Source organism: Sceloporus occidentalis, unplaced genomic scaffold (assembly GCF_023333645.1).
Source record: "Sceloporus occidentalis isolate IW3139 unplaced genomic scaffold, rSceOcc1.0.p SCAF_22, whole genome shotgun sequence".
NCBI classification, from domain to species: domain Eukaryota; kingdom Metazoa; phylum Chordata; class Lepidosauria; order Squamata; family Phrynosomatidae; genus Sceloporus; species Sceloporus occidentalis.
In genome coordinates, this window is record NW_028317002.1 from 128,244 (window position 1) to 154,019 (window position 25,776).

The 25,776-nt window shown below is 38.2% G+C and overlaps 1 protein-coding gene across 1 annotated transcript in view; it reads right to left on the reverse strand.

Moving 5' to 3' along the window:
• LOC149300863 (target of Nesh-SH3-like) overlaps positions 1-25,776 on the reverse strand; it is a 171,001-nt gene that overhangs the window by 114,841 nt on the left and 30,384 nt on the right. The window contains exon 3 of the mRNA XM_089484449.1: positions 7,269-7,448. Within this exon, the coding sequence (XP_089340575.1) occupies positions 7,269-7,448 (180 nt within the window). The remainder of the gene's footprint in view (positions 1-7,268; positions 7,449-25,776) is intronic.

Sequence of the window (25,776 nt, forward strand, 5' to 3'; positions counted from 1 at the left end):
CTGAGCGCAGTGATACCCCACATGAATGATTTTGCCTGGCTGTTTGGGGGCAAAAGGGCCACATTTGGGGCATGCGCATTTTTCAATGTTGAACTTTGGCATTTGGGGATCCACTGCCCATGCCCTATTTGGTACATCTTTGAGCCGGGCCATTTCAGTGTGCCCAATAAACCCATATATTTTTTAAAACTAGACACCCCAGGGTATTTCAAATGCTGGTATTTTAACTCTTTGCATGCACACATTTTACCACCAGCATTGTTTCAAAGTTTGCAGTAGTATTTTTGTGTGTGTATTTTTCCCACACACACCTACTTTATGTATGAATTTACAGCTCCTGGTATATGCCGCTGTCACACGACACCCCAATATGTGTTCAGCAACATCTCCTGAGTACAGTGATACCCCACATGCATGAATTTGTCATTTTTTGGGGGAACTAAAAGGCCACATTTGGTACGTGTGCATTTTTCTAATTGGAAATTAGATGTGTGGCCATCCTTCCCCCGGTGTTAATTGGGACCTTGTTGAACCTGGCCAATTCAATTTACCCCATCAAATCATACCTTTTTTAAAAGTAGACACCCCACGGGCATTTAATATGCCAGTATTTTAACTCTTTCCATGCGAGAATTGTTTTAAGCTAATATGCTAATTTTAGGACTTGCTCACAAAAATATATTTTTTATATATATATTTTATATTTTGTTGCCTTTTTAAAAAAAAATTTTTAAACATTTTTTTTCAACTTGGAGGTTCCTCTGATAGTGACATCAGTGGGAAATGATTTTGTACATTTTACTGTTTTTTTACTATTTTTTTCTAATTATTAATTTTAATTTTTTTTTTTATTTTTTTTTTTACTAATCACAATGTGATTAGAAAGCTGGGCTCCATTGACTTGCATGGTGAATGCAGTACCTGTATTCAACCTGCAAGTGGAGCCAGAGTTCTCTAGATGGTCTGGAGACCGTCTAGCGAGCTTTTAAAACTTGCTTGTTTCTCTTGCAGGGCGGCGGCCATCTTCCTTGATGGCGAAGATCACCGGCAGCTGCGGCTGTGACCGCTCTCCGGAGCGGTCACAGCCCACCGAAAGGTAAGTGTTTGGTGTCGCTGGATGCCTCCTGATCGAGGCATTCCAGCGACACCATTTAAGTTTAGGAGGCGATCGTTGATCGCCTCCTAAACGCTTTTAAAACGGGCGTCCGCCGCCATACAAAGTATGGCGGATGTTGACGCCCCGTGGAGGGGCCAGAGATGGCCCCTTCGTGCCGATCGCGGCGTTGCTGAATGCCTCGAGGTCGAGGCATTCAGCAACGCTTTTTGGGTGCAGAAAGCGAAAGTAGATCGCTTTCTGCACCCGTTTAAAGACGTGCCGGTCCTGGCACGTCAATTGTCGTAAAGCACATGCTTTTCCGTGTCGTGCCAGGACCGGCAATTGTCGTTAAGGGGTTAAAGGAGACACTAAGCTATGCATTAAAGTGTATATGATTGCTGGAGTGTCTCTTTTATATTTTTTATAACAATGGGGCCCCCTCAGGGGCGTACCTAGAGTATTTGGCACCCGGGGCGGATCCTGTAAGTGGCACCCCCCCCACACCAAATGTAAAGACATCTACAAAATTATGTTAAGAATATTTATTGCACCAATTTGAAAACTGTATGTCAACTGTAAACAACAAGAAATCTGAAAAAATAAATTAATAACTTATAAGTAAAATAAATACATTTAAATAACATTTACTGAACATATAATAGTGCTTTCTTTAATAACCCTCCAAAAAAAACAGCATCCACATTGCCCACATAGAACCTGACCAGCACCCAAATTACACACACATAGGACGTGCCATCTTTGCCCCCAAACAGCCCAGCGTGAGTCAGCATTGTTCCCAAACAGCCGAGTGTACGCCATCTTTGTCCCATAAACATGCTACCTGTGCCATCTTTGTCCCATAAACACCCTGCCTGTGCCATTTTTGTCCCATAAACACCCTGCTTATACCATCTTTGCCTTTTTGACAAATCAACTATACACCTATGATTAACACAAACACTTTTACAGTTACTCACTAATTCACTTTCATTCACACAATCATTTATTCTTTCACACAAATTATTTACACATATTCATTGATGCATTCTCACAAATTCATTAATTCTCTCACTCATTCAAACAATTCATCCACACATTAATCCATTCATTTTCACTCTCTCATTCTGACTCTTTATTTCAATATTCTTGCTACCCTCCTTTCTCCCTATCTACCCATTCTCACCCCCTTCTGCCCTATCTACCCCTTCTCACTCCCTTCTCCCTATCAACCCCCTATCCCCCCGTCTCACTCCCTTCTCCCTATCTACCCTCTCCCCCCTTTGAAGTTCACTTACCTTTCAGGAGTCCTGCGGTGGGGGTGCAAGGCCTCTGTCTCCCAGCTCTGCCACTGTATGGAACAGTATAGAGTGATGGGAGTTATGATGTACTTTAGAGCATAATTATATAATGAAAAAGACACTGGAAATAGTACAGCATAACACCCATCACTCTCACACATTTACCAATCCACACTTACCAATCCACAGATTCCACACATACCAATCCACACATACCAATCCACAGATTCCACACATACCAATCCACAGATATAATTATATAATGAAAAAGACACTGGAAATGGTACAGCATAACACCCATCACTCTCACACATTTACCAATCCACACTTACCAATCCACAGATTCCACACATACCAATCCACACATACCAATCCACAGATTCCACACATACCAATCCACAGATTCCACACATACCAATCCACAGATTCCACACATACCAATCCACAGATTCCACACTTACCAATCCACATTTACCAATCCACAGATTCCACGCATACCAATCCACACATACCAATCCACAGATTCCACGCATACCAATCCACACATACCAATCCACAGATTCCACACATACCAATCCACATTTACCAATCCACAGATTCCACACATACCAATCCACACATACCAATCCACAGATTCCACACATACCAATCCACAGATTCCACACATACCAATCCACTCTCACTGAATGATTTCCTACCTTTCCTCTTTTCTTCTTACAGCAGTAAGATCATTTTCTTCCTCTTCTTCTGTCTTCTTCGCTCCTCTTCTTCTGTCTTCTTCCGGTTCAGAGGGCACGGACGGCGGTGGTCGAGGCTTCAGTGTTGTGCGCCGGGATCTGACAACAAACCCCGGCGCACAACAGCAGTTGCCGCATGGATCGCGAGGGAGCGGTATCGGAGGTCTTTAACAGACCTCCGGCTCCCTTGAGTGATTTTAAGCCGGTTCAAGGGAACCGGCTTAAAATCACTCAAGGGAGCCCGAGGTCTGTTAAAGACCTCCGATACCGCTCCCTTGCTAGCCTTCTCCTCCAGCGGCGGACATTACTGTCCGTCTCTGGAGGGGTGCCGGCAAGTTGGCACCCCCCTGATGAGCGGCACCCGGTGCGGACCGCCCCCCCCCCCCGCCCGCCGCTAGGTACGCTACTGGGCCCCCTTTTTACTTAAGGTTCTCAAAAACCTAGAAGCGCCCCTTCATAAGTTTGAGAAATGCTGTTATTGGTATTCCATTTAATTGGTTATTAAGTTTGTGAGTAAACTTTGTTTCAGAGGCACTTTGAAGGTGTTCAGTGTACAACATGAGTTACAAAGATGATCCCAACAATAAACCTTTCAGTATCATGTTTAAGGGAATGAAAATATGTTTGTATAACATGAAACATCATGGCAAGTGATAAAACTACACAGGGGTATGTAAATATGGAACAACGTTATCCAGTTTCATGTGGTATATGAAATTATGAAACGTGCCTTGATAACCTAAAAAGAGCACCAGCCAAATGCAGGCCTCATATTACCATACATTGTTCCTAGTCACAAGTAGTGGCTTATTCTGGCCTAGGGCTCCCTGTAATGCCCCTACTCAATGTGCCAGTTAACTCGGAGATCACCGATCTCTACAACTGGCCAGTTAACACTATGGGGGGAAGTCCTCCACAACCGGTTCCTTTCGAGTTGCACTTCCTTTAAAAGTGGAGTGTCGGGATATGACATCATATCCTGACACCCAGTAGAAATGACATTGTCATGAAGAGGGCGGCAGGTTGCCCAGGGCAGAACCAAAGATAAATATGCCACTGGACACAAGGCTCATCTCACAACTCGTAGGTGAATTTTGCATGCCACCACATGTAGTAACACATCCCACACAAATAAATGCAGACATAACATATATATATGCATTTTGTAGTAATTTAATAAACAGATACTAGAAATTATTATGACTGCAGCTTCATGTAGTCTAGGCTGACCTTATGCACATTTTGTTGTGTTGAGCCATTTAACTTCTTATTCCCCAGACAGGTGATAAAGTTTACACCCCATCACCTTGTGATTTAATAGCACACAGGTGAGTACAATGTGCAAGGCAGCTGAAATAACTCGCCTGAAAACCATAAATCAGTATAAAGACATATTTTACAGTTGTGAATGTGTCCAAAGATAAACATTATTTATGTTTGTGTCAGCTCTACCAGGGGCTGTTACGCTGACATGATGTTGTATTGCAAAGGGTTAGAATTACAAACTTTTATCCAACGAGCATTCACATTAATCTAATAGAGAACATAACTTGTATGTTTATGTGTTCAACATCACTACTCATAATGTAACATGCAGTGTTTCAGTTCTGTTGATTTTAAAGCAGACACCACAGTCTCGGTTACTGCCTTTACATCCTTTCCATGCTGTTACTTAAGCAGAATTTATGGGGTAAAGTACTACCGGTATATTCCTAATTTGTAAACCAAACGCATGCATTATTTTTCTACTACATTTGGTTAACAACCCTATGATCTGATGTATGCTTCCAGGCAAACGCACTGGGGTGAAATGGTCATCCATGGTACCTTCTGACTGTGCAGACAACTGAACATGAGCTCATCCACTACCGGTCCTTAACCTTTTCACTTCAAACCCTTGATCACAAAGAGTGACACTTATGAATGTGAAGTGTCAAACAGTGCCGGCACTACTAACAGACCAAAGAGCAACACTTAAGAATCTTAAGTATCAAAGACTGGCAGCACTACTAACAGAGCAGCTCAGATCTTCAGTTTGTAAACAATACTCCTGTCCATGGACTGAACCTAAACTTCCCATGCCCAGGAGAGGGCTGGCATCCTTCAGTAGAGTGACTAACCTTAAATGTAAATGGTGCCTTAAATTCTTGTAAGTTTAAGCACCCTCATCGCTATATGTGGGACTGCAAACAAAACACGCAAATAAGAGAAAAGCAAGTTTATGGCAGTGTGGTGACAATTGTCACTGACAAACCCACCCATATCCTTGACTCATGACCTCACTCATGCTGACAGAGAGAGTTACAAAAAGGCTGCTCCCCACAGACAGCAGTTGTTTGAGCATCTTAAGTGCAGCAGAGCAGATTGCAATGTGCCTCTAGTACCTGCACATTGGAGCCAGTAGAATCCACTCAATCCTGGGGACCATGCAGCACTCCACATTTCTAGCCACCCCTGTCAACAAAGGCAGGACCTTTCCCTATTTTCTTTTCACTAGCACACCACACTGTTACTGCAAGACTGTGTGGCCACAGTGCATTTTTCTTCAGACTGACCAACAGCTAGTGATGATCAACTCTTATTTAAGCTCAAATGCTGTTATGTTTAACTCCTTTATGAGAAATGTCCCTAGAGGACCAGTGACGTACCTGGTTAGTGATGGGTTAAAAACTATGTCACATTGATTATGGAGTCATCACTGTAGCTGACTGCTCCTTGCATGTGATCGCTTTTACAGCCAATCACATTCATGGATACAGTTACATGGCAAAGGCAGGACAGGTTAACAAATATATCTTTCACATTTATGCTAGTTGCCTATAACGTATATCTGTAAAACTGTAAATAAGTGTGATTTTTAACTCATTGTTTAACATTTTATATATAAAAAGAAAAAATGTATGTCGGTCCACTAAATGACAACAAGGAAAATAACGGATGAAGAAAGACATAGCAAAAACACGAGAAATGCTCTGGTCCTGTAGCTTAACCCATGCCCAGGTCCTTAAGGAGTTAACAAATAATAAATACTGTTTTTGACAATGTATAGGTATGTTAAAAACAACTAAACAATTTATATGCCATTTGTTGTGATACTTTTTTGTGCCATATGTAACGTGACATCAAAAACGCAGTATGCTTAGAATAATGCTAAGGATAATGTGGATAACCTTCTAGCTAAATACAGTTTGGGAACAGATAGACACATTTTTCATTTATCAATATATACAGAAAATGTTCCAGAAAATATATGCACCATTATCATATGTCTCGTGCACTAATAACATTATATTTGTTTGGGGGATGGTAGCCCTGCATTAAATTCAGTTATATGAGAGTTGTAAAATATATTGCAAAAGGCAGTAAACTGGTAAAAAAGTTTATGTTCTACAAAGCTCACAGAGTTTTTAATAAGAGATTACAAAGAAACATAAGCTTCCATGGAGACTTGCTAATGCTATGTCAGTTTAAATATATATGCCACGGTCTATGTTGTCTACTATTATGGGTTTTCCCCTACTTTGGTAAATGCCCTGTGATGGAATTTATCATCCCAAGATTTTTGTAAAGTCATCTCAATCCAAAAAAATTAGTGTGACATTAGTAATAACAACTAAGTTTAGCTTAAAATCTTCTGAAGGAGTATGAGGGCAGTATGATCACATGCGTGCCAAGAAACCCCAGGGAGACCTGAAAACCTGGAGTCATCCAAGGGCCTCACTCTGCTGAGAGAAGGTCTCTTTTAGCCATAGCTGTAATAAGCTGTGTAAAGGACTGGTTACCTTTACACATTTAACATTTTAAAATGGTTTTATTTTCTGGCTGTTCCAAAGTACAAAAATATTATTCATTTTGCATAACATCCTATGTTTGTATGGTAAATGGTAACTGAATAACAAATTTACCTTGAAGGCCAGATTTTCCTTTTCCATGTGGATTGCAGACAATACATTATGATTTACAATATGATTTACAAAAGCAAGCATACAATGCCATACTACAAGTACATACAGCACCTTAACATATATATTGTATTATTTAAGAATTTTTTGCAAACTCACTAGTGATATACATCCAGAGGTGTTTTTGTATTTATATATATCTAGAGGTGATCAAGAGATCACCATAAACACTTACCAACTTCTGTAACATACGACTTTCCATTTTCTGGCCACTGGATATACTGATTTGAGAAGAAATTGCTCCCATATCCCAGAACAAATCCTTCGAGCTTAGTGTTGGGATTTGGACGAAGAAATTTCATGACAAGGGTGTCACCGGTGGCATTTATGTGGACTTTCATGTTTAGTTTCTTAACTGTGAGAAAATAAATACAAGTTATATTCTTTACTCAAGTGTAGAATAAGAAAAGTCACAATTAATTTATTTAATCATTCATATCTTTTGAATCCATATAGTTTCTCTTGTAAACTAAGAGGAAATAGTGTTTTCAATTGTGAATTACTTCAATTTTCCAAATATAGTAGTCAAGTAAAGGGTTTTGAAACAAATTAAATACAAAATAAGTCAGGATATTTCAATAATGTAAAATTAAGTGTTTTTAGTAAGGAATAACAGTTTAGACTGTGGACTAATGTTAAAGAAAACTTTGAAAATGTAATATTTTAGATACACCACATGCAAAATTTTGAAATATCTTGTCCACATTTACAGTATCGTCTGATCATAGCGGCAACTGTTCTTTCTAAAACATAAATTAAAATATTCATCAACCCATGAAACACACTCCAAGAGATGCTATACTCCTAGTAAGATACCACACAAAGTCCATGTTACTTGGGACTAGGAAGGCTACCATCTAATGTTATACAGAAGAAACCAATTTGTTTTTCATTAAACTTCTGTTGAATATGTTCTCTATACGCTGTACAGTCACTAAAACAAAATACACTTCAATAAAAGCATGTCTAAAAACAATCTGCTGTGAATGCGAAATATGTACAAAATATTCTAGGCAGAGGCATGCAAATGAGAAAACAAGGCATGTAAAAGACGATGGGGTAATCTAGGCTACCTTTGACCATCCAGTGATTATGATTTCAATTAAATTGTTACCATAATTTAAAGATAAATTATACGCACAACAGAATTTTAGTTAATTATATTTAAGAGAAGGATAAAATAATTGTGAAGCAAGTGTTAATTTGAGAAGCTATATTAATTGAAATTAGTGTTTGAGTGTTGACTACTTTAACTATTGGAAATTTAAAGGTAACACCCATGTAGATGTAGAAGGTACAAAATAGATACATAAATCAATCCCTTCCTGCAGCCATGGACTGTTTCGGTCACTGAAGAGCTACTCAGCAGGAGCTATCAGTAACTTACATGCTAACTGTCAAGACATGTCTGTGGAGACATTCTATCTTTTATAAAAAGAAATATATATATACAGAAAGGGGAGGACAACCTTAAAAAAGCATAAAAGGCATGCACATTCAGATTCCTGGGTTACAGCTAAAATAATAATGACCAATAAATACACAAAACACAGCAAGAAAAACAAAACAACTCAACATCTGCTTTATTTAATTTCAAATAAAAAAAAAGACGATCATGCTTGGATTGAACAATCATTAAGAATTGTTAATATTCTGTCTCAGTTTATATTGTTTCATATCAACTTTCTCCAAACTCAGCCCGGAGACCATCTTTTTTTCATACATACAAGAATTGACATTTAGCACAATTTTGGACAGGACTGGAAAATTATTTTTCTAAACCCCCTGTAAACTTCTCTACCCCATATTTTTTAATAGAGGCAGTGTACTAAGAGCTTAAAGTACAGATGTTGGTTTAAAAAAGCAAAAAAAAGATAAAGAAACATATGCCAAGACAAAATCAACTTGATAAAGACCTCATTGTGAGGTCGAAACGTTGTTGCTGTCTTCCTTTAATAAATCTGCCTGAGCTGGAACCCTTGAGTGCCTGGAGCCTTTATTTAGTTTGATCTACTGGGGAGCTGGCCCTTCCTGGCACAGTTAAGCACCTGAGTTCCTTTGGTGTGTGTGCAGATTCCTCATTCTGGTGACAAAATCAAGGACCATGGTGGAAGGTTAAGCAAGGAGGGAGCAGGGGTACATAAACCCTGGGTTTAAAACTATTTCAAAATCCCAAGAGACATTGTTCAAAATGGCTGAGAATTCTGTCATGGATTTTGCTACTGGTAATCTGGACAGAATGATTTACAGAGGAATTCCAGACCCCTTCCAGACCCCTTGTGGAACTCTTGTGGAAATATCTATCTATGTTGTTTTTTAGAAGGTATAATTTAAGGGGAGGGAGTAATGCCCAATGTTCTAAATTGAATCTTTTCAGTTTCTGGCGGTAAGAAAATAATGGAATTATGTTGATCCCTGCTAACTAGAGGGATATCAACAACAAATGACTGATGAGGCCCATGTAGGCTGAAACATAAGCCTAGGGTTGCTGACTCTTTTGTGCAAAGGAAATTCTCATTGTATTTGAGGTCCCGGATTGGGTAGGATCAGTCTTGTATGTGGCGCCTCAAACGGAGGAAAAAGCAACTATGGATTTGTAGAAAATAGATTTATCGATTGTATAAACACCGACCACCTGCCTACCCCTTTTGCCACCAAAACAACCCTGGCCTGTTGAGGCATGGACTCCACTAGACCTCTGAAGGTGTGCTGTGGTATCTGGCACCAGGACTTTAGCAGCTGATCCTTTAAGTCTTGTAAGTTGCGAGGCGGGGCCTCCATGGATACATCCTGGTGCCATGTGCTCTACTGGTAAGCGACACACTCAAACCTGGCCATCCACATGATGTAAAAGAAAATGTGATTCATCAGACCAAGCCATCTTCTTTCATGGTCCAGTTCTTATGCTCATCTGCCTATTGTAGGTCATTTTAGCAATGCACAGGGGTCAGCATGGGGACCCTGACTAGTCTGCGGCTATGCAGCCCCTACACGCAACAAACTGCGATACACTGTGTGTTCTGACACCTCTCTATCAGCAACAGCATTACATTTTTCCCCGCAATTTGAGCTAAAGTAGATTATCTGTTGGATTTGACCACACAGGCCTGTCTATGCCCCATGTACATCGATAAGCCTTGGCCGCCCATAACCCTGTCATCGGTTTCACCGCTTTTCCTTCTTTGGACCACTTCTAATAGGTACTTACCACTGCAGACCAGGAACACACCACAAGAGCTAATGTGTTGGAGATGCTCTGCCCATACTCTTGGGCTTCCATTTTTTCTGCTTCTATCACATCACGTTTGAGGATGAAATGTTCACTTCTTGCCTTATAAATCCCACCCACTGAGAGGTGCCATGATTACAAGATTATCAGTGTTATTCACTTCTCCTGTCAGTGGCCATATTCTTATGGCAGATCGGTGTATTTTGGCTTGTCCTTGCAGGCTATGTGATAAGAAGTCAACAAGCACTAGGCAACCAGTCAAGTTCAGAGGGACAATTTATCTTTACATTCACAAAACTATAAGGTCTAAAGACAGAATTCCAGGTTTCATTCTGAAATAATTCATAAACTGGCTAAAAAAATTATGTGCCAGCACTTTCCTACAAATCCCAAAAGCTGTTTTCTCAGCTGAGGGAAAGCACAATCGTGGCTCTAAATCATATATTTTGTTGCCAGACATGACACGCCTATGATTTAAATAAAATATGTGATTCACGGAACAACATGGTAAGGAAAGCTACGAGAAGAAAATTCCTGAAAATTAATATACCCTTTATTATTGAAGGATGTGTCATTATTGTTTTAAATAATAGTGAGTGGAGCAATCAGTATTGTTTTAGTAACAGAAAGCTGCAGCTGCTTTTCAACACCGTGTAGTTGATCATTAAAACGACACCTCAACCATCATATGCACTTTTTTGCTTATGATAGCGGAACGACCCATTTGAAATTGTCGTGTTTTTCCCCTTGTTGTTATCATTATGTCATCTTTATGATTAATGAAAATTATGACATATTATAGTGATTATAGCTATATATTATGAACTGAAAGCTATTGATTAAAATATCTCCATTAGTTTTAAACCTCAAAATATCTCCATTACGATTAGTTTTAAACCTCAAAATGTTGCGATTATTTATTTGAACCACAATACCATAACTTTTATGGGTTACTTCAGGCTATATACAAATGTTTGGGGGAAATCATATAGGATCATGGAACATGTAAGGTTTGATGTCTTAAAGCAGGTAGAAAATGTTACTTAAAAAGTAATTCTGGTGCACACTTTTAAACATGTCTTATTACCATGCCCCAGTTCCATCTGAATTAGTCCACTCTATTAGTTGTTATGCTGACGGGACCAGTTCCCAAACATTGCACCAGAATTACCTTCTGATGCAATGTTTGGATAGAATTACCTTCTACATTTCTTAGCCAAAGATCAATCAGCATTGATCTGGAAACACTTGCAAAAGGAAAGGCTGTTGGAAAGTGATGGTGGGATGTTCTTGTTAAACTCATCCTAGGAAAGCCATTGTCCTTCCACGGAAATCAGAACAGGATATTTTTGTGGGACCCCAGCAGACCATGCACTTGTCTTTTCTGCCTATGAGCGTTATCAGGAATACATTTGATGACCGCTGCAGAATTTCTAGCATACGCAGGTTTTCTGACAAACTGGAGAACAGAGTTGCAGGCTAATTTACCTAATTTAGATGACACGTTTTCAATTACATTTCCATTTTTATGATATTTTTGATTTTAGAAAAGAAATCTGGTTACCATAAACTATGTCATTTGCCGAGGGTGAACAATATGGATTGGATTAGCAGAGACAATATGTTGTTTTTTTTCCCACCAAAGTATGGATTGTTTCCAGAAATAGTATTATAGTCAGAATAGTATAATTTTTAAGATGGGATGAAAATTAGCAATTTTTTTTAATTTTGATTTAATTATATGTTTTCATGAACTGTTCGGCCACAAAGAGGTGTTCCAATATTAAGTTTGTGAATTATGATTTACATTTCATCACTGAAATACATTTCTTTATAGCACTTTTATTCAAAGGGCTTTCCAAAGATTACCACATAAATTATGACAAACCAATACAGAATTTAAACATGATCCTGTGAGGCAGGGACAACAAAAGAGGAAAGTGCTTTTGATACAAAGGTGAAACTGATGGATGATAGGATGAACTTAAGTTGAACAAAGAGGTTGATTCACTAAATAGTGAGTTGGCAGGAGGGTTGAAGTTTACTTCAAAGCCAACACCATGATCGTAAAGAATACCTTGCAACAGGACTGGAGATGAAGAACAGCACTTGCACCGCTAAATGACATATGTGTGGATGCTGGTGGGACACGTGTGGTTGCACATTATGTTTTTATATTCTTGCAGCATGCCACCATGCATGTCCAGCTGGCAGCTGCGCACTGCAGGACCTGATCTGCCACTGGAGTGGCCATAAGTGTGAGGATATGGTACTATCGGCCCTGTATATAGTATGGAAATCACCTTACTGAGCTAATAGAACAGGGAATATTGCAGCTAGTAATGGCTTCATCTGTCACATGATGGTCCATTGCATACCTCTATGTGGCTGTCAATGCCTTGATAACATCATATATGTACACTGTGGGACCTTATTCAATACTTTTAGCCAAGTTTTTTGTTTATGTGCGAGACATAGAAAAAAATACATTATACATAATTATGTAAATATCACAAGGAGGCTTATTTCACAACTTCTTTCAACAACTACAACAAATCCTGTAGGAGTATAACCTTGGGTCAGGATGTTCACTGTTTGCAGAATTATTTGAATAATTTGGGTTAACTGGGCAGAAAATTGGCAGAAAGGATCCAACACCGATAAATGTAAAACAAAAGTGTGAGTGCTGTTTATAAGGTAAGTGAAACCTGTGTGGACACTAGTGGATTCAACTGTACTATGCAGTAGCAGCTGCAAAACAAGCAAAATATTGCCATTACTTAAAAAGGGTATTCATGCACAAAAAGAAAATGTTATATTGTTGTTGGTAAGACCTCACCTAAAGTATTGGACTACCATTTTAGTCATGGGCCCAAAGGAATATTTTGGAATTGGACAGTGTGGGCAAAAAGGGCTATATGATTAAGGTATTAAATGGTGATGAGTACTTGGCCAAACTGGGTTTATTTACTCCAAGATTTATATTTATACACCAGATTTATATATACAAACAAATCAAAAGACACTATAAGGCCTTTTCATGGGAACAGCAAACTACAAGAGGTCACCATCTATGATTGGGAGAACAACAGTTCCATTTTATCCAGCATTACCTAGGGTAGCAATGAGTTCAGACAAAGCAGATGCTCATGGATCAACATAAATAAGGATATCTTTAAAAAAGGCTGAGTTTGATGGATTTACCGTATTTGCTCGATTATAAGACGACCCTGATTATAAGACGACCCCCCAAAATCTGAATATTAACTTAGGAAAAAAAGAAAAAGCCTGAATATAAGACGACCCTAAAGGAAAAAAGTTTTACCAGTAAATGTTAATTCATGTAAACTATTTTTTTTAATAAAAGCTATGATTGAGAAAAATATTTTTTTTGTTTTTATTTCTTGTATTTTCCAACCTGTCCCCCAGTTACGCACATCTGCCCCCAGGCTTGCCACTCCAATATGGCACTGTGGCCCATGATATGCCTTTTAACCCTCTATATGCCACTGTGCCCCATGGTATGCCTTTTGACCCCCTATGTGCCACTCTGCCTCCAGAAATGCCTTATACCCCTATATGCCACTCTGCCTCCAGAAATGCCTTATACCCCTATATCCCATTCTGGCATTTAGGGGGTTAAAATGCATATTATGGGGCAGAGTGGCATATAGGGAGGTATAAGGCATTTCAGGAGGCAGAGTGGCATTAAGGGAGTTAAAAGGCATTGTATAGAGCACTCTGCCTCCAGAAATGCCTTATACCCCTATATGCCACTCTGGCATTTAGGGGGTTAAAATGCATATTATGGGGCAGAGTGGCATATAGGTGTATAAGGCATTTCAGGAGGCAGAGTGCTCTATTAAATGCCCCCTTAACGCCACTCCAGAAATGCCCTATGCCCCCATTTAACACACACACACACACACACACACCCTATACCCCCATTTAACTAACACACACACACACACACACTCTCCCCTCCCCTCCCCTCTCAGCCCTCTCTTACCGGTGCTTCCAGCCGGGGCAGCGGGTTGACGTCGCCTTCTGCTGCAGCCGGAAGGAGGTGGAGTTGGCAGCGGGGGTTTGTATCCGTCCGTCGCGTATACTTTCCCCGGCTGTCAGAGATCAGAGTTCCCCGCACCGGTGCGGGGAACTCTGATCTCTGACAGTCGGGGAAGGTTTGCGCGACGGACGCAGACAACCCCCGCTGCTAGCCACACCTCCTTCCGGCTGCAGCGGACGTTGTCTACGCGGATCGCGTAGACGTCAACCCGCTGCCCCGGCAATACAGCAGGAAGCACCGGTAAGTGTGTGTATGATGGGGGGGGGGGTGAGACAGGAGGATCCAGGTCCCCTGCAGCGGTGCGGGGGATCTGGATCTTAGTCTCCTAATCAGACTCTATTTGAGGTCTGATTAGAAGACGACCCCGATTAGAAGACGAGGGGTATTTTTCAGAGCATTTGCTCTGAAAAAAACCTCGTCTTATAATCGAGCAAATACGGTACATCTTTCTCAACCTCGTTAACTAAGGAACTATACAACTATGGCCATGACAAGCACGCTTGCTATTTTTTGGTATGATATCATATCATAAAAGTATGTTTCATAGTCAAAAGGCAGCTAAACTAAAATCTATTAGTTTATAGGAGCATTCATTAACTAGCTGTCTATCCCCCTTTAGCTGGAAAAATGTCACCTAGCTAAATTATGCTTTGTTAGTAAGGATTTGTAGTAGGTTTTTAAGGTATGAGTGGGGCCTACAAAACAGTGGCCCTTCCCTTCTAGGAAAAAATGTTAAATTAAAAAAGATGTTGATATGGGACACTACGGCACTGAACCTCTTTCAGCCTGTCACCCAAATATCTGTCCACTCAACCCTACTTGGGAACTTACCTCACTATACAGCCCAAACAATATGGCCTCTAATATTGATCATTAAACTGTTACTAATCAACAGGCTTAAATGATGATCATTGCTAAATTAAAAAATATTTATTAAGGCCACTTAGACATCATACAAGCTTAACCATAACATCTACCCTTCATGAATATGTTTTAGCACATATTAAAGAAGTAGAAATAACTACTAGCACGGGAGTCATCCTGTCACACAATCACAATCATAACAGATGATTGTTGATTCACTTAATATTATATATGACAAAAACATAGGTTTAATCACTTCTGAATTACTGAACCCTGAGGGTTATAAATTCATCCATTTTGTGAGCAGGACCCTCTTTATCTAATGTATCTTTTTGTCTTAGTCTGTCAATTCTAGTTTTGTCATAACCGTAAATTGTTTCCGCTATCGTATCGTCTCCAATGGGATACTAAGGAAAACCGTAACAACTGCTGGCTTTCTAATGTTTCTATAAGGAGAAGCTTATTCAGGACTCCCTGGTAAATGCAACATGGGTGTAAATGTTATAAAAGGCTTTTACTGCCTGTGGTCTGCATACCATAAGATGGTATGAATTTTGTATTCGGAGAAACTGGAATAAGGACATGGAGAGAATATCAATTCTGACCTCCGAAGTTTATTGCTTCATGGAGTATGAGTTGTCTTGGTAGTGAGCATAACACAAACAAATACTCTAGTTATGTTTTACAAATTCTCGACAAATCTGTTTTTTATTAGAAGGGCTGCAGTGATGCCAAAGAATACCTAAAATGATAGAGTGTTCTTAAGAAATGTTGAAAATTGGTTAACGTCTTAAAACTGTTATTTGATCCTGGGAACGTGGATACTCTATGCCACTCTACAGAGTGCCAGAAAGTAGAACCATAGTTTGGAATGGACATCAAGAAATATTCTGTTAATCTGAACATTTTCAATACTTTTATCTAATGACCCTTCAATCAAACTGCACTTCATAAATAATGTTTTACTTATGGCCTGGTTACTTTAGATGAAGAGAGAGAAGACAACTGGGCAAGATATTTTATCTTCTAAATCAGTGGTTCATGAAACTTGTGTGCCTATGGACCACATTGGATGGGTCTGTGGATGTCAAGCACCAACATCCTATGTTATATCATACGCATTTGTAATAATAATTAATAAGCATATTAACAGTTCCAAAATTAAGAATGTTGCCTATCATCTCTGCTATTCTCTTTCCTGCATGGCCTGGAGGACCCCCTGAAACAGTCCTAGAATCCAGAAATAGTATGTCAAACTGCTCTAAACTTGTTAAATGCATTGCATAGAAACTAAACATCACCAAAGTTTGCGACTTGATTTTTCCCCACAAAATCTGTCTAATGTAATACAAATATTTATTGAAAAGGCACCAATGAAATTTTTGTATCTAACAGTATAATATTTTGTCACAGAACAGCATATTCACAAAGTAAAAAAACATAACATGCGGGTAAAAATAAAAATATTGAATCTCTTTAGCATAGGCCATCCTATTGGTACAGAATTAATGAACATCTGCAATGTTTTGCTTCCCTGCAGCCATCTAATTGCAAGCCTAGCCACAAGATATTCATGAAAGTTGTAATTTTCTTTTATCGCACACCAATTTTTTGGGCGCCTACATAAATAGACTCAAAGAATGGTATTTGCTACTGTTTAAGTGATAAATCCAAGGACGGTACATTAACAAACCGCGCACCCAGTAATCATCATCAATCGGCTACATTGGTATCACGTCAGAAGTTATATGGACAGAAATGTGTAATGAATCATGGACATCTTCAAGGTATGTCTCTCCAGATGTAGAGGTAAGAAAGCAGTCCATAAATCAATTGAGCCTTTAGGTTGCCAAGCAACACATGTGGCCAGTTTAAACATAAGAGGGAACTGGGGATGTTCTTTGTTATCCAAATCTCCATTTAGCATAATAACGTTTATTACTGAGCTTGCCTTGTTAGTCGTGCCCAAAATCATTTACTCAAAAAGAAAGGTTGGAATACAGCACTCAGCAGTGAAATGGTGCACGAGCCAGGGTACCACCAAGTCAATAAATCCAAAATAAAGACGCAGTGGCTCAGCACTCAAATGATAAGGTGAGTTTATTTCACGCAGGCAACGTTTCGACGCACAGGTCTTTCTCAAGCCTTAGAAACATTAGTGCACACATTCAAATATTTATGCAACAACAAGTGATTAAGGGGTCGGACACACCCGATCCTACATAACAATTTAAAGTGACAGTGCAAACTGACCAGTCTATATATAAAGTGAATATACACAGTCAATGTGTATATATAAATAAATAACATTATATTAAAAATCTGAATAAATATGAAAGTGAAGTGATAAATATACTACAAACATATATATATCTATTATATAAAAAAGTGTACACAAGTTTAAAATCAACACTGTACTACAAATACAGACACTATATGATCTAAAGATATTACTGTAACAAAACCGTGCTATGATAATATACAATATTAAAGATCGGTCTGTCAGCGCAGCGGCACAAATATTACATAATCTCAAAATTTACAAAGAGGCATTAAATAAACCTACATTATACATGTGAATCATCCTATGTAGTTTATATACTTACATGTCCTTGTAACCTTTTATATGTGGGAGAAACTACACAGAAGATCAAAAATAGATTTTCCAAACATAAATCCACCATCAAATTAAGAAAATTGGATTTACCGGTCCCATCCCACTTTGATGAGTTGAAACCTAAATTGACGGACCTTAAATTTCGTGTTATTGAACAGATATTTAGACCTAACCGAGGGGGTGATCGAGTTAATATTCTAAAACAACGTGAAGCATGGTGGATTTATGAATTGGATACATTATTTCCAAATGGACTTAATAGGGAACTGGATTTAATGCCGTTCTTGTGAGCCTATGGCCATACTATCCTGAATACACCTGATCTTTACTGATTTTGGGAGCTAAGCTAAGGCTGGGCCTGGTTAGTATGTGGATGGGAGACTACTTGGAAATACCAAGTGTCATAGGCTGTTAACTTGTGTGAAAGCCTTGCCCTAATATGAGACATTTAGGATGACTGGGAATCAAATTATTTTGGAAATATATACTTTTATATAATGATATTCCTATTTATTAACTTAAACATTATCCTTTATCTCTTTTAGATTCTCCTTATTTTAGCTCGGCTGATGGTTATTGCGGGACGTAGCTGGCCCTGTAGGTTTATTTAATGCCTCTTTGTAACTTTTGAGATTATGTAATATTTGTGCCGCTGCGCTGACAGACCGATCTTTAATATTGTATATTATCATACCACGGTTTTGTTACAGTAATATCTTTAGATCATATAGTGTCTGTATTTGTAGTACAGTGTTGATTTTAAACTTGTGTACACTTTTTTTATATAATAGATATATATATATATATTTGTAGTATATTTATCACTTCACTTTCATATTTATTCAGATTTTTAATATAATGTTATTTATTTATATATACACATTGACTGGCTATCTTTGCACTGTCACTTTATATATAGACTGGTCAGTTTGCACTGTCACTTTAAATTGTTATGTAGGATCGGGTGTGTCCGACCCCTTAATCACTTGTTGTTGCATAAATACTTGAATGTGTGCACTAATGTTTCTAAGGCTTGAGAAAGACCTGTGCGTCGAAACGTTGCCTGCGTGAAATAAACTCACCTTATCATTTGAGTGCTGAGCCTCTGCTTCTTTATTTCAAAATCATTTACTAACGGCAAATGTCTGAGCAAAACAATCACAAAAACAAAATGTTTATTGATGGAGTCTGCCTTGTTAACCCCTTCAATCCCCTATAGACGTACCGGGACGTCCAAAAAACGCCCACAAAGAAACCCCTATGGACGTCCCGGTACGTCCAGCCCTTCGTGCAGCGTCAGGGACACATCCCTGCCGCTGCACGGGAGACCAGGCTGTCGTTTGACAGCCTGGACTCCCCACTGACAGCAGAAGCCGGCTTTGCCGGCTTTCTGCTGTCCGATCGCCTGTAACAGCTTCTGGCATGAAAGCCGGTAAGCTGTTACCGGTAAACTGCCAGATCGCGCGATCGCGCAGTTGCAAACGCGCGATCGGGCATTCCCTTCCGGGTTACGTCACTGCTGACGTAACCCGGAAGGTCATCGGAGGACAGGATATCCCCTGCGGGGATATCCTGCCCTCCGATGAGGCACAGAGACGCTGCGATCTCTATGCAGGTCTGTGAGGACCTGCATAGAGATCACAGTGTGATCGGTGCAGGGGGATCGCGGGGAGGGGAGTGAGAAACCATCTCTCTCACTCCCCCTCCCGTCCTGTAACAGAAAAGCTGGAAAAAAAAAACCGGTTAGTCATTTAAAAATAATATTAAAAAAATCATTAAAATAATAATATAAATAATACTAAAAAAAATTATAATATGAGCTGTGATGTCACTGTGACATCACTGGTATGTTCAGGAGGTCCCTAGGAGGACCTCTAACCATTACTGTGTAAAAAAATTTTTTAAAAAATACAAAAAATGTAAAAAAAATTTAAATAAATTTTTTTTAAAAAAAAATATATAAAAAAAGATAATAAAAAAAATTCTTAAAAAAACCTTACATCCCGTTGCCCTAGCATAACATCTAGCCAGTATAACCCTCCTGCCCCCGTTCACAACCCCCAAACCCGTTAAGCCATAGGCATAAAAATTATACAAAATTGTACACCTAATAGTATGCTCCCTGGTGCTGGGAAAGTCTGGAAAATCTATATAAATTAGGTATTTCTGAAATCAGGACACCTGAATTGATAAACTTGGAGGGGATTTTCCATCACTTTACCTAATTTTGTGAGGATTCAGAGGGAAAATGTAAAAAAAAATTAGTTTATTTTTCTAATCTTCGCTAGTTTTTACTAAATTTCTCATTCTAAATTTTCAGCTAATCATCCAACTATGGTATCAAACGAAAGCTCTATCTCTCCTTGAAAAAACAATATATAGTTTACATGGGTACATTATTCACAGGAAAAGAGAATCATCGCTAAACTGACATACCCCAAAAATGGCAAAATTGCTCTGGGCTTTGAGGTACCAAAAACCCCTGGGATTGAAGGGGTTAAAATAATATGTACGCCATTTTGTTTCATTCTAGTAATCACATTTACATGTTAGAGACACACTATGCACTGCCCTTCATAAATCATGGTCCAAGTGTACATTATGTTTAAGTTCATATAGAAACACAAAACGCTTTGTTTCTATAGTTTATTTTTTTTCATACACCACATTTTTTGTAGTTATTGGAAATGTCATATGGAAAATATTCTTTAACTTCAGCAAAAAAATAATACTGTATTTAGCAATGTAGATTAGCAAAAACCTGGTTTTATCTCATTGTGCTCAATAATTGTCTACATTTGTCTGTTAATGTGGAGGCTACCATTGTTGTCAGTCATAACATTTTGGGTAACTCCACCACACTGAGCTGCTCCTGTACGGTAATGCTAACAAAGTCCGTTCCTCCACAGGCTTGGTGATTTAGACTAGGGCATTCTTTACCACAGATAGAATAATAAAGACTCGGTGTTTACAAAAAAACAAAAACTCTGCACTTCTCACCCTAATAAAGTTGGCAACAAATAAATTAACATAATATAAATGAGAAGGGTTCAAGAACCTACTCTCACCTCTTAACCTATATAAACTTTGTTGAGAAATAAATGAGTACTGTCACTGAAAAAGGATGGCAAAATTAAAAAGTGCCAGTAAGAAGAAGAGGATTCGGACTGGAAAAACTAGAAATCATGGCATTCTTCATTAGTGAAGGTGTTACAATAAATTGCAATGGGAATCCGTTTTGAGTTGACTATTGGCCCTTAAGTAATGCAATGATTTGACTTAGCCACTCACATTCCATCAGCTTTATAATTAGAGAATGCAATGTGACAGGCCTTGTTTTGGAACAGATTAATAAACACTCCAGGTATTTAAATTTAGTAGTCTTATGAAAGTATTTCTGAGACCGATATTTTTTCTTACACAGAATGCCACTGGTTATGTTACTTCATTAAAAAAAAAACCAGTGGGCAAATCTTTAAAAACTCGTTAACGTGTATGTTTAATTGTGTTCCCATATGCTAAATTGTAAACTATCCTTATGAATATGAGTGTGTTTATGTGCATGTGTTAAGTGTAAGTGTGTAATGTATATAAAAAGACTGAAGGTGAGGATAGGGCACTAAAGGATTAAATAGGAACTGTGACATTTTAGATTATCCTTATTCTTATATGCTTTATATTATTGTGACCATATATTTGTTTAATACAATTATTAATACAAAATTTATTTTATTCTTACTTTTATATTTTCATACATGCTACAATCTTATATTTTTGGAGAATAATAAAATAAGCCCTAAAGAGTACAGATCCAAGTATACCTCCACATCCTTATACTCTTGGGGGACACAGATGTCACCCATCCCTACCCATATAGGTGAGAGGGGTTTAAATGTACCAGTATTTTTAAAAACCTATAGAGAGGCATGGACATGGATACAAATATAACTTTGAAGATAATAACAACGTGTCACGGTTAACCATGCATGAATCTAAGGCTTGCAGACGACCGCTTGTCAAGCTGTGCTGTGGGTCCATTTTATTGGGGTTACCTGGTTGCTGTCAGGGTTTTTTCCACCTGCAGCAATTGAATGCTCATGACCTGCACCTGTCAACTGTAGGCTATACAAACATGTCTCCGACCCGACAATGCTTTAGGTTTATCCTTCTGTACTGGGCTTCTGGATCTGACGTCTGTGTGTGGTTGTAGCTTTGTTGGGGTGTGCATTCCCTGCAAATAGACCAGGACCCTGTGTGGTAAGTAACTGAGTGACAGATGATCTTCTGTGCTGGATTAAATTACTTCTATGCCTTTTTTGTTTGTTATGTATCTAAATTTGCTTTTGGGAGAGACCTCCCTCAATGAAATTTGCAGAGAGTATCCTAGTTTTACACTTAATGTAATGCAAAATACATGCAATTTACAGCCATTAGTCAATTAGCAGTCTACTATAGAAAGGTTTACACGAGAAACATTTGGCCCATCAATTCTGACAAGTTTTACTTCTGTAACAACATCAAACCTCATTTCATCAATTTTTTCCTATATTCAAGACCAATGTTCCATCTAATTTTTCTTAGTTGGCGTGCGCAGAAAATTTCTCTTGAGCAAAAATTTTCACAGAGCAAAAATTTTGTGCGCACAATATCCACGCTGCATAAAGTTTTTTAAAAATTATATTTTTTTTCTTTTTTGGGGGAAAACTGTTGTGCGCACAATTTTTGGACATGTGCGATCTCTTAAAAAGCTATGTGCGCGCGCACAAGTGCACAGCTTAGAGGGAACACTGTTCAAGACATATGCCTATCCTGTGTTTAAAGTCCCTCGCTGTATTAAGTTACATCACTTCTGGAAAGTTGTTCCATTTACCATCCACCCCTAATGTCTTATTATCCATGCCATGTGTTTTTTAGCTACCTTGTTGTATAACATGTTATTTACATGTGTAGAGCAAAAAATATTTGCTCTTCCACCTAAAAATGAGCAACTAGGCGCATAGATTTAAATACTGCTTTCCATAAATGTAAATATCTTGTATATTGTTTCCAAAAATCACTATATTTATTGAGCAAACAATTATTTTAGGTAAAATATGAGCTACGCTTTTCTTAAGATATTCATGTACATAATTCTTTAAATGTCTATGTCTACAAAAACCTCAGCACCTGGTCCCAACCCTTCTACAAGGTCAACGTGTTTGTATCACAAGTTCCCACAGAGCAGCACCTGACTTTCATCAGACATGGAATGACTGTGTGCAGCTTTTTATAAAGGAAATTAGAAGATTATTTCAACACCCCTAACTTGATAATTAATATTGTTATTACAATTATTTCTTTCACCATTTTCGCGTTCCCAATGTTTGAGAATGAATTGTCACAAGACATAGGGAAGGAATGAATCCTACTGGGCAAAAAGTGATTTTTATATAAGCCATCTGTATACAACATGTAAAAAGGTGAAATCATGGTTACTCTAAGCTGCCCAATGCTCCTTAGTTTGACCCGATGGCACCTTAAGAAGGGTATTATATAAAATAAATCATTTTGACATGCAATTGAGTTTGATAGCTTGGCGGCTCATGTTGCTGTTGACCCAGGGCCTTATATTTCCTCATTTCACCCCATCAATATTCAATAGCTGTGGGAACGGGAAAGTATTAATTGATGATTTGCTCACACATTTTTTCATACTACTTTAAAATGCCAAAGATCACTGGGTAGCAGTGTTACAAAAATCAGATGATTGTGTATCTAAACTGAAAGGACGGTAGACGCAGTGTTCTTGCACTTTATAGTTTAGAAATGCTGCCATGCAGGCAGCTATACATGTATATGTTTGTAGTGGAAACCAAAACATTAAACAAAGCCCTCCGAGTGTCTGGCAGCTCATAAGAACGAGCTATCTAAATAAGGCTTTGCACTCACTGAAAACTGTTCACCAGGAACAGATTTCTATAATATGTCAAACCTCGATGAGTAAAGTGTGCTATATCACCAACTTCATTGGGACAACAAGGGTCTTATGACTGTTTTAATGAATATGTATTTATATTTGTTTTATAGGAATACAAATACTATTCATTGGACATCAAAGTCAGAAATAATAATGGAGATAATCAGGTAGCCCAATACCGGCAATGATGATAAGCTGAATATATGTGAGGGCAGCGGGGACAAAGTTGGAAAAGACTTGGATGTTGTGTAGACTAATATGGAGAATCAGGTGAATGAGAAAGAGATCTACTAAAACAAGAAGGATTCATGAGCAAGGTTGGGTTAGGACTGGAGTTGAACTATGTTGGGTCAAGGAAGGTGTTTGGAAAAATGTGGGTATTCAGGAGTTTAGAAAAATACTGAGGAAATATTCACTGTGTGGTGATTTTTTTTCCAGTTGTAGGATCCTAGGAAGGTAAATTACCCAAAACATCAAACACGCAGAAAAAGAATAAAAAATGAAGAATGAAGCAATAGTGATGCTTTGAGAGAGCAGGGGTAGGAAGGGGTGTAGCAGGGTAGTGCAACATTGTGGAGGAAAGCATTTGAAAACTAAGTGTTGGTAGTTCAAGGGCCAGTAGAGCAAATACACACAGCAAAAAAAATATGGAGTGGGGAGATGGGGTAGCAAGACAATCAGAAGACGATAGAGCTGCAGTAGTCAAACCTGGCATTGATGTACCAGTCAATTTATGTTGATGAAATCAATGACCATACTTAGTTGGCAAGAATGAAGCAGGAAAGGTGAGAAGATAGTTACCACCTCCATAACTAACTGTAAATGAAAATTTAACATGGTAAATTGATTTCTGTATCCATAGTGCATATATGTAGCCCCACCATATTAACTGCAGTTCTATTATATAATAGGTAAACAGAGTCAAAGTTAGCCTTAAGGACCCAGGCACCACAAGCTGTTCCTCAGATCAGATTCTTGTTGTCTTCTCTGGCTTAAAAGATTTTGGACTGTTACTACAGGCTAAATATAGATAAAAATACTATATTGCATGTTAGTTTACAGATATTAGTTCAATTCTACAAATATTGTGATATTGTTTTTTTCCCTGCACTAAATAGCTGAATAACGCTATTTTGTGTTTACATGAAAACAAATCAAGGCTTCATGTTATTATGTAAGCTATAAAATAGATTTAAACAGAAAATGATTCTCGTGATTTCATGGAACTCCCTTGGCATATTTTAAGGCTTACAATGCCATATGCAGTTAATGGTTTTCAAATATGGTTACACATGGATAGTCACATGACAAACCCATTTGGCTAACTTCATCACTACAGTGAGATAATTTTTCTAAATCATCTAAATCATCAAAATTTGCAAAGAAAGAATATTTCCAAATGGATGTGACATTTTCCCAGCTGGGTTATTAGAACAATAAACACTGTTCTCAATTACTTTCTATTCCCAGTGAAAATTTTATTAAGCTACCACAAACAATGCATTTTCTAAAAACGAATTTATTATAGTAAACAATATATAGTCAATATACTGCTTTAAAGGTGTCCACATAGAAAGATTATTGAGGATAGAGCTATAGGGACATTAAAATCCCTTCTTCTTCACTAGCGGATATTTAATATTTTAGAGAGATAGAGTTCTCTTGTTCAAAATAAAATAAATATGATGACACTTATATGGTAAGAGGTAGGATACAAGTGAGTTTTCCATGCAGAGTAAAAATCAATTGATTAAAATGTTTACTATTTTTTTACTATTTACCTGCTTGTCCAATGGCATATAGAGCCTTCCCAGAAATGTTGCTATGGTTAACAATAACGATAAATTATTATTAAAACAGTCAAGCATGAGTCTATGAAGCCGTTATATTTAATGTATACACAATTGCATGCCCTCCATGGGAAGGTCAACTAAAATAGGTAAAAATTTAA